Source organism: Diabrotica virgifera, chromosome 2 (assembly GCF_917563875.1).
Source record: "Diabrotica virgifera virgifera chromosome 2, PGI_DIABVI_V3a".
In the NCBI taxonomy this organism is placed as follows: domain Eukaryota; kingdom Metazoa; phylum Arthropoda; class Insecta; order Coleoptera; family Chrysomelidae; genus Diabrotica; species Diabrotica virgifera.
In genome coordinates this window covers 216395169-216410189 of record NC_065444.1, presented here as the reverse complement: position 1 = coordinate 216410189, position 15021 = coordinate 216395169, and the positions used below count along the sequence as shown (strand labels likewise).

The window sequence follows — 15021 nt, the reverse complement described above, 5'->3', positions numbered from 1 at the left end:
ATCCGCGACTTTGACCCCTTATAACTACCCTCGGCCCCAACTCTGGTTTCCGGTAGTTGCTGAAAGTCATGTACACAACTAATTCAACATGTCCCCGTATAGTTTTTCCATATTACTTATCACGCACAAAATCCGCTTCTATCTCTCCGACTATTTGGGATTCGGTCTATCAGAGAGACACCCAATATCTGGCGCTCATTAAGTGAGTTTAGGTAACACATTCTGGTTAAAGTACACATATACATAAATTAATTTAAAAACGCTGACAAGGCTAATCCTACGAGAGGTGGAGGCTCACATGGAGGCTCTGGTTATCTTCATCCAGCCAAATTTCATATCCCAAGTACTTATACGATGCAATCTTCTCAATATCCCCCCCACCAACAGCAATATTTTGATGTAGCACCAGATTAGTCATTATTTGCGTCTTGTTCATGTTATTCTTTTGTACGACCTCCACAGGTGGGATCAAATGACTGAGCTTCTCTCCAATTATGTTGATATCATACTCGACAGCATACAGATATGCTGTCTTACAAGTAGATATGTTCTAAAAACGTCGTGAATAGCTTCAGAGAGACCCTGTCTCCTTGTCGAACTTCCTGCTTCTTCTTCTTTAAGGGCCGTATCCTAATCGGAGATTGGATATCGTCATCACTATCTTTATTGTATCTACCGCTGCTCTGAAGAGTTATATGGGACTGCATTTAAACCAGTCCCTTAAATTTTTCAACCAGACTCTTCTTCTTCCTTTACTCCTTCCACCTCTTATCTTTCCCTGTATTATCAGTCTTAGCAATTCATGCTCTCCCCTTATTATGTGTCCCAGATATTGTAACTTTCTTATGGATCCACAAAGTAGCTTCCGATGATTAGCCGTAAATTCATATGTAAATTAAACGCGCATTGCCACACGATCGACAGTGGCTGGCCACGGTCGCCGATCCTCGCCACTGTGACGTCAATTACACAATAATTGGGGCTACAAAATCGCCTGTTTCAGCCACTTTGTGGATCCACAGAGTAGTGCTGCAGAGTGGTTCGTCTGTTTTAAACCTTATCCTCAGTTCTAATCTAAAGTCTTTGATACAAAGAATTACTATACGATTATTATAATACGATATATTTTTTGAAACGATTTTATTGCTATTTCTATCGTGGTACTTATTTCTGTTGTTTGATCATTATTGTCTGAAATCCTTCTTCCAAGGTATTTGTATTTATTAACCCTTTCTATCGGTACATTTCTCAAATGTATGTTTGTTTGTATATTTGTTTTCTTTGTTATTATCATGTATTTCGTCGTTTTATATTCATTGTTACTATTGTTAGTTCATATTTTTCATAGAAACTGTTTGTATACAGTTTCTATGAAAAATAGGAACATGAACTCCTTGCTGTATACAGAATTTATTTGTTCTTTGTTTAGATAGTATTACGCTAGCTGTAGTCGTATTCTGGTAGATATATTTGATTATGTTGGTATAGCTATGGTCTATTCGGCAGTCTGTTAATGCTTGTAACATTTTCTGCTGGCTTACGGTATCGAATGCTTTCTCGTAGTCCACGAATAGGTATAGGTTCCAATTAGTCCAGGGTAATAAGGATTTTCTCGGGACACTCAAATATCCAGGTAGCTGACTACTTTTTTAGTTATTGTAGACCTATAGGAAGAAAACCTACCTGTTTCCTGCCTAGAGTTCTCATCCGTTTTTTAGTCATTAACAATTTAGTGCAAAAATCGCGAATTTTTCGATTTTTTGCACTCCATTCAAAAACTAAATAGTTGACATAAAATTACAAAATTCAGTTTTTTAGAACATGGAAAAACCTTCAAAATGCCGATTTTTGAAAGTATAAAAGTTAATTTGTTGCTACGCAAACTGCAAAATAAATGAAAAGCGTTATTTGTTAATAACTTTTACTAAAACTACCTTAGAACTTTAGTGTTTCACAAAAAGTTGTATATTTAGGTACTTAACAAACCCTCAAAATTTGAGACTGATCCATTAATTAGTTTAAGAGTTATTCTATTTGTTTGAGCCACTAAGAAATTAAAACGACCGATAATGCAAAATTCCCCACTAAGAAATACAGATGGAAGCTGGGCAAAAAGCAATTTAGAGAAGGCTAATAAATTTGCTGAATATCTCGAGGAAACATTCCAGCCAAATGAAGGTGATAACACACTGTAATGGGAAAATGCCACTCAGGAAGAAGGTGAAATTAAACTAGTCACCCCAAAAGAAGTGAAATTAAAGCAAACATCAATCCCAGGAAAGCACCTGGGTTTGACTTAATTACTGGGGAAATCTTAAAACAACTTCCTAGAAAAGCCATAGTAAAACTGACATATCTCATAAATGCGTCGTTCAGATTAAGATATATTCCCAAGATATGGAAAGTGGCTGAGGTCATATTGATCCTTAAACCTGGAAAACAACCAAATACAGTATCATCGTACAGACCGATTTCATTGCTACCCGTAATTTCAAAGCTGTACGAGAAGCTTTTGCTGAAAAGGTTGAAACCTCTCATAGATGCTAAGGCTCTAATTCCATCACACCAGTTTGGGTTTCGAGAAAGTCATTCAACTATCGACCAAGTCCATAGAATAACGGATATAATAGAGAGGTCGCTAGAAGGAAAGAAAGTTTGCTCCGTTGTCTTCCTCGACGTGGCGCAAGCTTTTGATAAGGTATGGCACGAAGGACTTAAGTACAAATTAAGCAGGATTTTGCCAAGACAATACACAGAATTATCGGAATCTTATATATCAGAGAGAGTTTTTAGGGTTAAGCAAGAAGAAGCCTACTCGGAACTAAAGGAAATCAATGCAGGGGTACCACAAGGTAGTGTGATAGGACCGGTCCTATATCTATTATACACTAGTGATATCCCTGAAGTACAAAATAATACAATAGCTACCTTTGCTGATGACACTGCCGTCTTAGCCGTAGGTGAAGACCATGAAGAAGCAGCAAGAAAACTACAAATATCTCTTAACAGACTTAACGAGTGGACTAAACGCTGGCGAATTAAATTACACGAAATGAAGTCAGTGCATATAAATTTTACAAACAAGAAAAATCAATACATTCCTGTTAACGTAAATAATACTCAGATACCATATGCCGATACCGCAAAGTATTTGGGTATTACACTAGACGCTAGGCTACGCTGGAAGGCCCATGTTAAACAGAAACGAGAACAGCTTAACATAAAGTATAAAAAAATGTATTGGCTAATGGGAAGACAATCCACTCTCTCGATCTACAATAAAATACTTTTGTATAAACAGATTATAAAACCTATATGGCATCCAACTATGGGGCTGCGCTAGTAATACAAATTTAATTATCATTCAACGATTCCAAAACAAAGTGCTAAGGAGCATTGTCAACGCTCCATGGTACTATAGGAACAGTGATCTCCATAGGGACCTAGACATGGATACTGTTAACAAGACCATAGAAACATTTGCCAAGAGTCACGAACAACGACTTCTTCAACACGTCAATGTGGAGGCCATCCAGCTCCTCGACAACACGGATCTAGCTAGAAGACTCAAGAGGAAGAAACCCTTCGAGTTAGTTAAGTGAAAAATAGTGCATGGTGCAAGTGATGGTATAAGTTAAAATTTGTGCAATATATTAACAGAACCTAGGGGGTACTATCGAGTTTGTCCTTAGTCTTAAGTTTTTTAGTAATAATTTAGGTTAGAAATAAGTTGCTCATTGATCACATTATTTGATCAGATTGTAATGTCCTTAATCATCTTATTGGTGTTTAATAAATAAATAAAAAAAAGTTCTAATCTAAAGTCTTTGATACAAAGAATTACTATACGATTATTATAATACGATATATTTTTTGAAGCGATTTTATTGCTATTTCTATCGTGGTACTTATTTCTGTTGTTTGATCATTATTGTCTGAAATCCAGATTCCAAGGATATTTGTATTTATTAACCCTTTCTATCGGTACATTTCTCAAATGTATGTTTGTTGGTATATTTGTTTTCTTTGTTATTATCATGTATTTCGTCTCTTTATATTCATTGTTACTATTGTTAGTTCATATTTTTCATAGAAACTGTTTGTATACAAGTAAAATTTAATAAAAAATTTTGGTCTTGGTAAAAGGTATATTATTTCAAAAAGCCCTATAGGGCTACAAACATCGAACAAAACGTTTTCGCTCTAAAAAGAGCATCATCAGTGTTGCAAGAACATGCCACAATTGCCAACCAAAAAATACGAAGGTTTGTATGCAGTTTCTATGAAAAATAGGAACATGAACTCCTTGCTGTATACAGAATTTATTTGTTCTTTGTTTAGATAGTATTACGCTAGCTGTAGTCGTTTTCTGGTAGATATATTTGATTATGTTGGTATAGCTATGGTCTATTCGGCAGTCTGTTAATGCTTGCAACATATCTGCTGGCTTACGGTATCGAATGCTTTCTCGTAGTCCACGAATAGGTATAGGTTCCAATTAGTCCAGGGTAATAAGGATTTTCTCGGGACACTCAAATATCCAGGTAGCTGACTACTTTTTTAGTTATTGTAGACCTATAGGAAGAAAACCTACCTGTTTCCTGCCTAGAGTTCTCGTCCGTTTTTTAGTCATTAACAATTTAGTGCAAAAATCGCAAATTTTTCGATTTTTTGAACTGCATTCAAAAACTAAATAGTTGACATAAAATTACAAAATTCAGTTTTTTAGAACATGGAAAAACCTTCAAAATGCCGATTTTTGAAAGTACAGAAGTTAATTTGTTGCTACGCAAACTGAAAAATAAGTGAAAAGCGTTATAGGTCTGGATCCGGCGTATGAAAAAAAAGTTGATTAATAGCAAGCTGAAAATTTGTTAATAGCTTAAGGGTGTCTAGTCGAATAAACTTTGATATGTGTGAACACTGGAACAGGGGTAGTTTTAATTGTGGAACAGGTTAAAAATTTGGAACGGTCACAGCACGAAAACGGTACATTTATTTTGTCCGACAGAACTCTTCGAACAGAGATTAAACTCTCATGCAAAAATCAGACTGCTATTTATCACCAAATGGGCGTTTTAATGAGTGGAACATGTAGAATATGTCAAATGACAGGAATTATGACAGGTAATAAATAGCAGTCTGATTTTTTCATGAGAGTTTAATCTCTATTCGGAGAGTTTAAGTCTGTTCTGTCGGACAAAATAAATGTGCCGTTTTCGTGCTGTGACCGTTCCAAATTTTTAACCTGTTCCACAATTAAAACTACCCCTGTTCCAGTGTTCACACATATCAAAGTTTATTCGACTAGACACCCTTAAGCTATTAACAAATTTTCAGCTTGCTATTAATCAACTTTTTTTTCATACGCGGGATCCAGACCTATTATTTGTTAATAACTTTTACTAAAACTACCTTAGAACTTTACTGTTTCACAAAAAGTTGGATATTGGGGTACTTAACAAACCCTCAAAATTTGAGACTGATCCATTAATTAGTTTAAGAGTTATTCTATTTGTTTATCCCAGAGACCTTTATTTTGCAATAAGATCAGACAGAAAATAATGAAGATAGAGCAATTCTAAGTATGCCAAATGAAAGTAGAAGAGTGATAGTATCAAAATGTATTAAAAAAAGATAAAAAATGATTAACATAGTTAAAAATCCTAATGCCAAATTTTTAAAATTTTGTAGTTTATAAACATTTAGAATGACTTTAAAAATGTTGTCCGTGGAAACAATCTTTTTATATATTCGAAAAGACAGTATTTTAACACGAATTTTCAAATAAAAAAAATTAGCCTGGGCTCATTTGGGAAAAAGTTAGCCATATGTTTTTTTTAATTCACAGCTAATTTGTTTATAATAATTAGGGAATCTCATTGATGCCATTTTAAAGAAGGGGATTTGTATTTTTTCTTAAAAAATTTGCACAAACATTATAGGTACCTTTACAGCACCCTCTACGATTTTTCAAAAATGTAGTACAAACGATTACTAGGTGGAACCTACAAATCCAGCGAGTTAAAATACCGCAAAAGCAATTTCAAACGAATATAATTTGCTCTATCTCCGGATCAACTCAATGGATTTTTATCTTTCTTTTTTTAATTGGTATTTAATTTTTACGTACATTACAAATATGCAATTTGTTTATAAATTTATTAATTAATAAACAGTATAATTTGTTTAAGCAATTCTTGAAAAAAATTTTTTTTTACAAAAATCTATTTTTTTAATCATAGTATCACTAATGATCAGAGAAGAAGTTAAAGTAGACTTTATTAAATAAATGATTTTTATTAGATAATTTTTTATTGAAGATAATTTATTTATTAAAGTATACCTTAACTTTTTCTATAATTAATAGGGATATTATGATTAAAATCATGGATTTTTGGGAAAAATTATTTTTTCAAAAATTGTTTAAACAAATTAGACTGTTTATTAATCAATAAATGTCTAGACAAATTAAATATTTGTAATGTACAGAAAAATTACATACAAATTTAGAAAAGAACGATAAAAATATATTCAGTAGATCCCGAGATATAGAAAATGATAGTAGTTTTAAGTTGCTTTTTTTAGTTTTTGAACTCGTGCATTTGTCGGCTCCCAGCTCAAACTTCACTTAGCGCGACTACATAGTCACCAGTTAAATTACATTTTTGAAAATTCGTGTAAAATACCAGCTTTTATAATATGTAAAATGACTTTTTCTACAGACAATATTGTTAAAGTTATTATAATGTTTTTAAACTACAAAATTTCACAAATTTGGCATTAGGATTTTTGACTATATTAGATAATCTTTTTATCGTTTTTTTATTTTGATAGTATCAGTTTTCTACTTTCATTTGGCATACTCAGAATTGCCCTATCTTCATTATTTTCTGTCTTATGTTATTGCAAAATAAAAGTTTCTGGGATAAACAATTAGAATAACTCTTAAACTAATTAATGGATCGGTCTCAAATTTTGAGGGTTTGTTAAGTACCCCAATACCCAACTTTGGGTGAAACACTAAAGTTCTAAGGCAGTTTTAATAAAAGTGATTAACAAATAACGATTTTCACTTATTTTGCAGTTTCCGTAGCTACAAATTAACTTTTTAACTTTCAAAAATTGGCATTTTGAAGGTTTTTTAATGTTCTAAAAAATTAAATTTTGTAATTTTGTGTCAACTATTTAGCTTTTGAAAGGGGTGCAAAAAATCGAAAAAATCGCGATTTTTGCACTAAATTGTTAATAAATAAAAAACGGACGCGAACTCCAGGCAGGAAACAGGTAGGTGTTCTTCCTATAGGTCTACAATAACTAAAAAAGTAGTCAGCTACCTGGATCTTTGAGTGTCCCGAACATAGTCTATTTCTAGCTTATTACCCTGCTCTAAATGGTTCATTGCATCCTGTAGATTCTTTATCAGGTTCTTTAACACTAGTATGTGGTCGTTAGTGCTGTATACCGATCCAAATTCAGCTTGTTCTCTAGACTTATAGAAGTGTAACCTTGCGTCCAGTTTATATTATGTGTATTAGCAAACTAATAAGGACAGTAGCTTTTTTTTAGACCTGTCATGTCTCCTTTCTTGTGTAATAAAACAATGGCTGCATTGTTCCATGACTACGTATTGTGAATTGCTATAACACAGTGGCGGCCCGTGAGGTAGTGCCATAGAGCCATGGCACTACCTTGCTAACTATCCATAAACATATTTTTTATCTTCAAAACTTTTTAATTCCTATTAATTTTTTTGTGTGTATTTCTTTTGATCTTCATAAATTATATAAAATATGGCAACTATGGGCGCAATACAATCCCTGCCGACAGCGGAGAGTATTCGACAGGAGAATCTCCTTCGCGCCGAAGTCAGTACTGGCACGAGTAAAGAGAGAAAGATTTTACGAGCATTATATGTAAGTGACAGAGAAAGAGCTATATTGGACTATTAGTATACCTTAACATTAGAATATCTGTGCCAGGCACGAGGGTATGAAGCCAGGTCTATTTATTTTGAGTTTCTTTACGTGCTGGTTTGTCGCTTTTATTATGTATATTTTCTGTTAAAAAGTTTTTGTATTTATAATTAAACTTTTAGTGCATCATGATCGTGGGTATTTTGATAATATTTTGATTATTTCTTAAGTTTAATTTATTAATTGACAATAAAGATTAGTATTTTAAAAATTAGTATTTTAAAAATGTTATAAGGTGTTGTGGAGCTTTCGAGTTAGCTTTAAGAGGTCACGACGAAAAAGAAAATTCAGAAAATAGAGTCATATTTAAGGAGCTGGTCAATTTTAGCGCCGAATTAGACAACGACTTAAAGATTCATATTATTCAAAGTACCAGATCTTTCAAAGGTCTACCTTCTCCGGACATTTAGTTGCTTCTAATTTATTTATGTCGGAGAAGTTTTCTGCTTATAAGCATCAGTTCTCCGAATCATTTCTTAATGAACCATGGAGACAATTCTAATTTTTAAGCAAAACTCGGTTTAAAACTGAATTAGAAGTAGGTACTGTATTAGCGAGACGAATTAAGTACTACCTCTGGGGCTGTTTCGCTATCGGTTTTATTGTAGAGGGAAGGTTTAAAAAGCACATTTGAAGAAACTATTAAACTTTTAAGTATTTTAGTTACCATTCCTATATCAACATCTGAAGCAGAACGCTGTTTTTCGATGTTTACATCGAAACCTAGTGCTTTAGGTATGCTATCTGCAGAAAAGCATTTTGTAAATTGTATTGATAATTTTAATTATAAAGTCATTGAAAACTTTTCCAACCAAAAAATAGAAGAATGAACTTCATATATCGTAAACTTTAAAAGTGACATTACAAAAATTTGTGCATGTGTGTGAATAATGAAATAGTATTATTTTTATAAATTGGTAAATAGAGACTATATCGTAATAACAATTTTCAAGCACTATCAGCAGTAAATGCTGGTGGTAGGTTAAGAGGTTTTTATTATTAATTAATTTACGGAACTGTTTTGATCAATGTTGGACAATTGCTTGGCACCTCAGATCAATAAACTTAAGATATGTACATAAGATAAAAGTATCCGCGCATATTTTTTTTAGTTTTTGTTGTCAGTATACCTTTTTTTTGACAATATCGTGAATCCGTCACTAAAAATTTTGGCGGCTGCCCGAGTTGTGGCACTACCTTCTTAAAGTGGTACGAGCCGCCACTGCTATAACATAAGGCCCATTTTACCTTATGGTATATAGATGGGATCTCGTTAGATCACTGAATAATATTGACGTATTTGAAATGTTGGCTTTCGGAGATTGTTGAGAATAGCATGGACCACACTTACCTTGAGCGGTGCATTCTTTAAGAACAGGTTGAGAACGAGAACTTCTCAACATAATTAAGGAAAGCAAAATTTCCTACCTTGGACATATCCTTATGGCAAACAAATATTATATAAGCACATGGCATACGAAGAAAGAGATCTGTGCGTTGATTTTTGTATGGTGTATAGTGTATACATCAGAAGTACCATCTGAAATGTAGATGAAATTAATGAAAATATTACTCATATTATCAAGTCAACCTCCAAATTGCATTCAATCAAATCAGTCGATATATTTGTTCCCGATGATTTGGAAATTACTGTTAAAAGCAATAATGTTATTAATTAAAAGAAGTTTCTTGACAGAAAAATGTTATACCGGGTTTAGGGAAAAGATTAAAAGCAGATTAAGCACTTAAACAGCTTGCGTACATCCAAATGTATAATGCACCTACATCCTTTTTAGTTCGTACTAATTTTTATAACATCTGACAATAGTAACTTGAAATAACCGTGCTGGTGTTAAAGACGTTATTTCTTTTTTATCTAACTGTATGCAATCATTTAGATTCGCAGTTATAAATTTACGAAAAAAAAGTTAACCAAGCAACTTCAACAATATACTTCCTGTATTATTTTAATGATACTCGTAAATTATTATTCCATGTAATACCAAATTTTTATATAGTGTACTTATACAGGGTGAGTCATGAGGAACTGTACATACTCCTACCTCGTATAAAGGCCCCTATGGGGAATAACAAATGACCATTAAAAAGTGTCTGCTCCCATTGTTTAATAATATACAGGACGAGTTTCGCATTTTGACACAAATTTGTATTCGTCATAATTTTTGAACGGTCAGATCGACGTGTTTCTTATTTTATTCAATCGTTACACTATTGCCACCTAATCAACTGATTTATTCAAACTAGAAAAAAATCAGGTCCGGCTTTAAAAAAATTAGTTCGTTTGGGTCTTAGAAAAAATTTTACCCTGTATAAGCTTTTTGAAAACTCTAATATGAATTTTACAAATTACAAATATGAATTTTACAATCAAATTTGATTATGAATTAAAAGTTTGGTAAAGTGAACCATAGATTTAACAAAATTAACTTTTATTACCAAAATTAATTTTTTTTGAACAAATATTTAATTTATGTTACCACCAATCAACTGATTTATTCAAACAAGAAAAAAATCAGGCTCGGATTTAAAAAAGAATGTGTGTGTACTATGTACGCACGTAAGAAGATATTCTTCTATTATATAATAGGTAATTTAAAAGAAAGAAAATATACTTAAAAGGTTATTTGTATTTTATTTAAAAATCAGACTAACTTTCTTATCTACCACTTTCAAAATTTTTTTATTAAAACAACCAAAAATAAAAAAAAATATGAATCGCCCGGGAATTGAACCCGCAACCTTCCAATCTCAGTGCTAACGCATTTCTAACTACTCCATCGAGGCACTAGAAATAAATATGTAAGTTTCGGATATAATTACACAACACGGCGACATATAGTGTAAAAATGTTATGCTTACATAATATTTTATTAATCCAAAAACACAAGAATTATAATAAATAATACATTTCCTAAAACCACTAATATATTCTTTTAATGACTTATTTGCACGGTTACAGATACATACATACCTATCTTGAAAGATTAGCAATGAACTACATACTGTCAGTGTGCGCAGGCGCTCGGTAAATGTACAATTTTACCCTCAATCGATTCGCCGCTAAAGAAGAATATGTTCATTTTGGTCTTAGAAAAAATTTCACCCTGTATACGCTTTTTGAAAACTCTAATATGATTTTTACAAATTAGACAAATAGGCAATTAAAATGGCATATTTATTTTTTTCCCCACACGATTACTTAATTTTTTATAAAAAAAAAATCAAATTTGACTATAAATAATTAAAAGTTTGGTAAAGTGGACCATAGATTAAAAAAAAATATCTTTTATTACAAAAATGTATTTTTTTTAAACAAATATTTAATTTATGTTATCACCCAATCAACTGATTTATTCAAACTAGAAAAAAATCAGGCCCGGATTTAAAAAATTAGTTTGTTTGGGTCTTAGAAAAAATTTCACCTTGTATACGTTTTTTGAAAACTCTAATATGAATTTTACAAATAAGACAAATAGGAATTAAAATGGCATATTTATTTTTCCCCACACGATTACTTATTTTTTTATTAAAAAAATCAAATTTGACTATAGTATAGTATAGTTGATCCAAAAGATGGCATAACCCAGACATCCAAAGTGAAAGTTATCCTTTAACACCAAATTGTTCTATATTGTCCACACAATGTCCAGAAAAAAGTCACACCATTTTGAGCGTCGGGTTTTGGGGGGGGGGGGGGGGGAAAGGGGGGAGAAATTGGTAAATTCGTAGATTTTTAAGTTTTTCGCCAATATTTCTAAAACTCTACGGTTTAGCATGAACAACCTTCTATACAAAATTGTTCTACATTAAATTTGAAATAAAAAAGACCCTATGCATAATCTTTCTAAAATTAATGGTTCCAAAGTTACGAGGTAGTATAGTATAACTGGTCCAAAAAAAGGCCTAACCAAAACATCCAAAGTAAAAGTTTTCCTCCAACACCAAAATGTTCTATATGGTCCGCATATTGTTCAGTAAAAAGTTACACCACTTTGAGCGTCCGGTTTGGGAGGGAGATGGGAGAGAATCCGGCAAATTAGTAGTATTTTTAGGTTTTTCGTCAATATTTCTGAAACTATGCTTTATCGTAAACAATGTTATATACAACAATGTTCTACATGAAATTCAAAACAAAATATGTTCTATACATAATTGTTATAAAATCAACGGTTCCAGAGTTACAGAGGGTGAAAGTCGAAGTTTTCGATACTTTTTATATTTTTTGGGCAATATTTATGATATAACTATACCAAAAACCCAGACATCCAAAGTGAAAGTTATCCTCCAACACCAAATTATTCTATATGGTCCACATAATGTTCAGAAAAAAGTCACACCATTTTGAGCGTCGGGTTTTGGGGGCGAGAGGGGAGAGAAATCGGTAAATATAAAAAGTATCGAAAACCTCCACTTTTCACCCTCCGTAACTCTGGAACCGTTGATTTTATAACAATTATGTATTAAACCTTTTTTGTTTTAAATTTTATGTAGAACATTTTTCTATAGAACATTCCTTACGCTAAAGCATAGTTTTAGAAATATTGACGAAAAACTTAAAAAAACTACTAATTTACCGACTTCTCCCCCATCTCCCCCCCAAACCGGACGCTCAAAATGGTGTAACTTTTTACTGAACAGTATGTATACCATATAGAACAATTTGGTGTTGAAGGAAAACTTTTACTTTGGATGTCTGGGTTAGGCCTTTTTTTGGACCAATTATACTATACTACCTCCGTAACTTTGGAACCGTTCATTTTAGAAAGGTTATGCATAGGACCTTTTTTATTTCAAATTTAATGTAGAACAATTTTGTGTAGAAGTTTGTTCATGCTAAACCGCTTAGTTTTAGAAATATTGACGAAAAACGTAAAAAACTACGAATTTGCAGATTTCTCCCCCTCTCCCCCCCAAACCCGACGCTCAAAATGGTGTGACTTTTTTCTGAACATTATGTGGGCCATATAGAACAATTTGGTGTTGAAAGATAACTTTCACTTTGGATGTCTGGGTTTGGGTCTAACTATACCATACTACATGCATAAAAAGTTTGGCAAAGTTTTTGCATAGATTTAAAAAAATTTACTTTTTCTACAAAAATTAATTTACAAAAACAACGTTTTTCTTAAAATTAAAAGTTTTACCATTTTTTTTTCTATAACACGTCTAGATCTAAAACTTCCCATAACACTTCTTTTGAACTCTATAGTTTAACATAGACGTGATCAAATTGATAAATTTTAAATTTTTCCACCTAATTTTTGCGATTTACAAGTTTGCAACTTTTACAAGAAGAAGACTGAAAGTCTACAACAATTTTCATAGTCTTCACAATGGTAAGAGGTATGTGCTGTAAAAATTTCAGAAAAAAAAATATTAAAATGGAACAGAGTTGTAGCGAGTTAAACCGTGAGTTCATTTTTTTTCATTTTTAGGTTAAAATTCCGATTTTGACAAATTTGATTTTTTAATAAAAAATTAAGTAATCGTGTGGGGAAAAAATAAATACGCCATTTTAATTGCCTATTTATCTTATTTGTAAAATTCATATTAGAGTTTTCAAAAAGCGTATACAGGGTGAAATTTTTTCTAAGACCCAAACGAACTAATTTTTTAAATCCGGACCTGATTTTTTTTAGTTTGAATAAATTAGTTGATTAGGTGATAATAGTGTAACGATTGGCCAAAATAAGAGACACGTCGATCTGACCGTTCAAAAATTATGACGAATACAAATTTCTGTCAAAATGCGAAACTCGCCCTGTATATTATTAAACAATGGGAGCAGACACTTTTTAATGGTCATTTGTTATTCCCCATAGGAGCCTCTATACGAGGTAGGAGTATGTACAGTTCCTCATGACTCACCCTGTATGCAGATATCTATTTTCACAATTATTCAAAAGCTATTTTTTAGTGATATCTACGTGTTTTTATTTATTTGTTCACAAAAACAACCAAATAAGCTTTTATCATTCTGTGTAATATTACGCTACCTAGTTTATCAGAGAAATGATAGCTTTTGAACTCAGATTAAGTAATATTATAAAACGAAAACAAGTCTTCTTTTACCACTTTAGTTTTCTGTGCAAAATGGCATCTCCTACCGGACAAGGAAAAATTCTCTCTGGGACACAAATTTCCAAGTAAGTAATTTTTTTTTATTTATTATATTTTTAATAAACCAATTTTGAATTCTAATTAAATAAAGTACAAACAAATAACATTTTGAGATTTAAATATTTTAAATATGATAATTTTTTTATATAAAGCATTTCCACAGTTTTCACTGTATTCCTTCACTCAACCGTGCTCTCTAGTTCTTTTTATTTTGTTAGTCCCTTTCATGCAGCTTTCTTCTTTCCATTGCTTCGTCCACTTCATCTCTGAAAGATCTTCGGGGTTTGCCTCTCTTTCTTTTTCCTATCAGGCTCTACTCTGTTATTCGGTTTATCCAACGATTTTGGTCTGCTCTTCTGATATGTCCGATCTCTTCTGTTCTATGTAATCTATTATACCTGAGTTCATTCCTATTTTTTTGTTAATCTCCGTTATTTTTTCTATCTCTTCATTGCTACTATACAGCTTCTCCTCATGAATTCCATCTCTATTGCTCTTATTTTTTGTTCTTGGTTTTCTTGTTATTATCCAATTTTAACACCCACTTCTTATCATGGTGTTATATATTCTTCTTTTTGTTTTTATACTGATGTTTTTATTCCACAGAACCGGGTTCACTTTTTGTATGCTGTCTCTTGTTTGCCTTAGTCTATTTTTTATAACTTCTTCAGTTCCTTTGTCTGATATTATGCAACCTAAATACGTGTACTTGTCTGTTCGTTTGATTTGTTTACCTTCGTCTATTTCCAGATGTTATACAGGGTGTCCCAGACTAATTTAGCCACGATATATCTCTTAAACGAATAGAGATTTTCGAATGGAATAAAAAGTGGTCTATTCTACTTGTAATACAGTTTAATATGGCGTAAAAAAATCATACCCTAAATATTCATCCCTTAGTTAC

At 32.2% G+C, this 15021-nt stretch overlaps 1 protein-coding gene across 1 annotated transcript in view; it reads left to right on the top strand.

Annotated features, from left to right (window-relative positions):
* The window catches only part of LOC114327777 (C-1-tetrahydrofolate synthase, cytoplasmic), a 187478-nt gene that overhangs the window by 88999 nt on the left and 83458 nt on the right, over positions 1-15021 (top strand). Inside the window, exon 2 of the mRNA XM_050643088.1 lies at positions 14078-14143. Within this exon, the coding sequence (XP_050499045.1) occupies positions 14078-14143 (66 nt within the window). The remainder of the gene's footprint in view (positions 1-14077; positions 14144-15021) is intronic.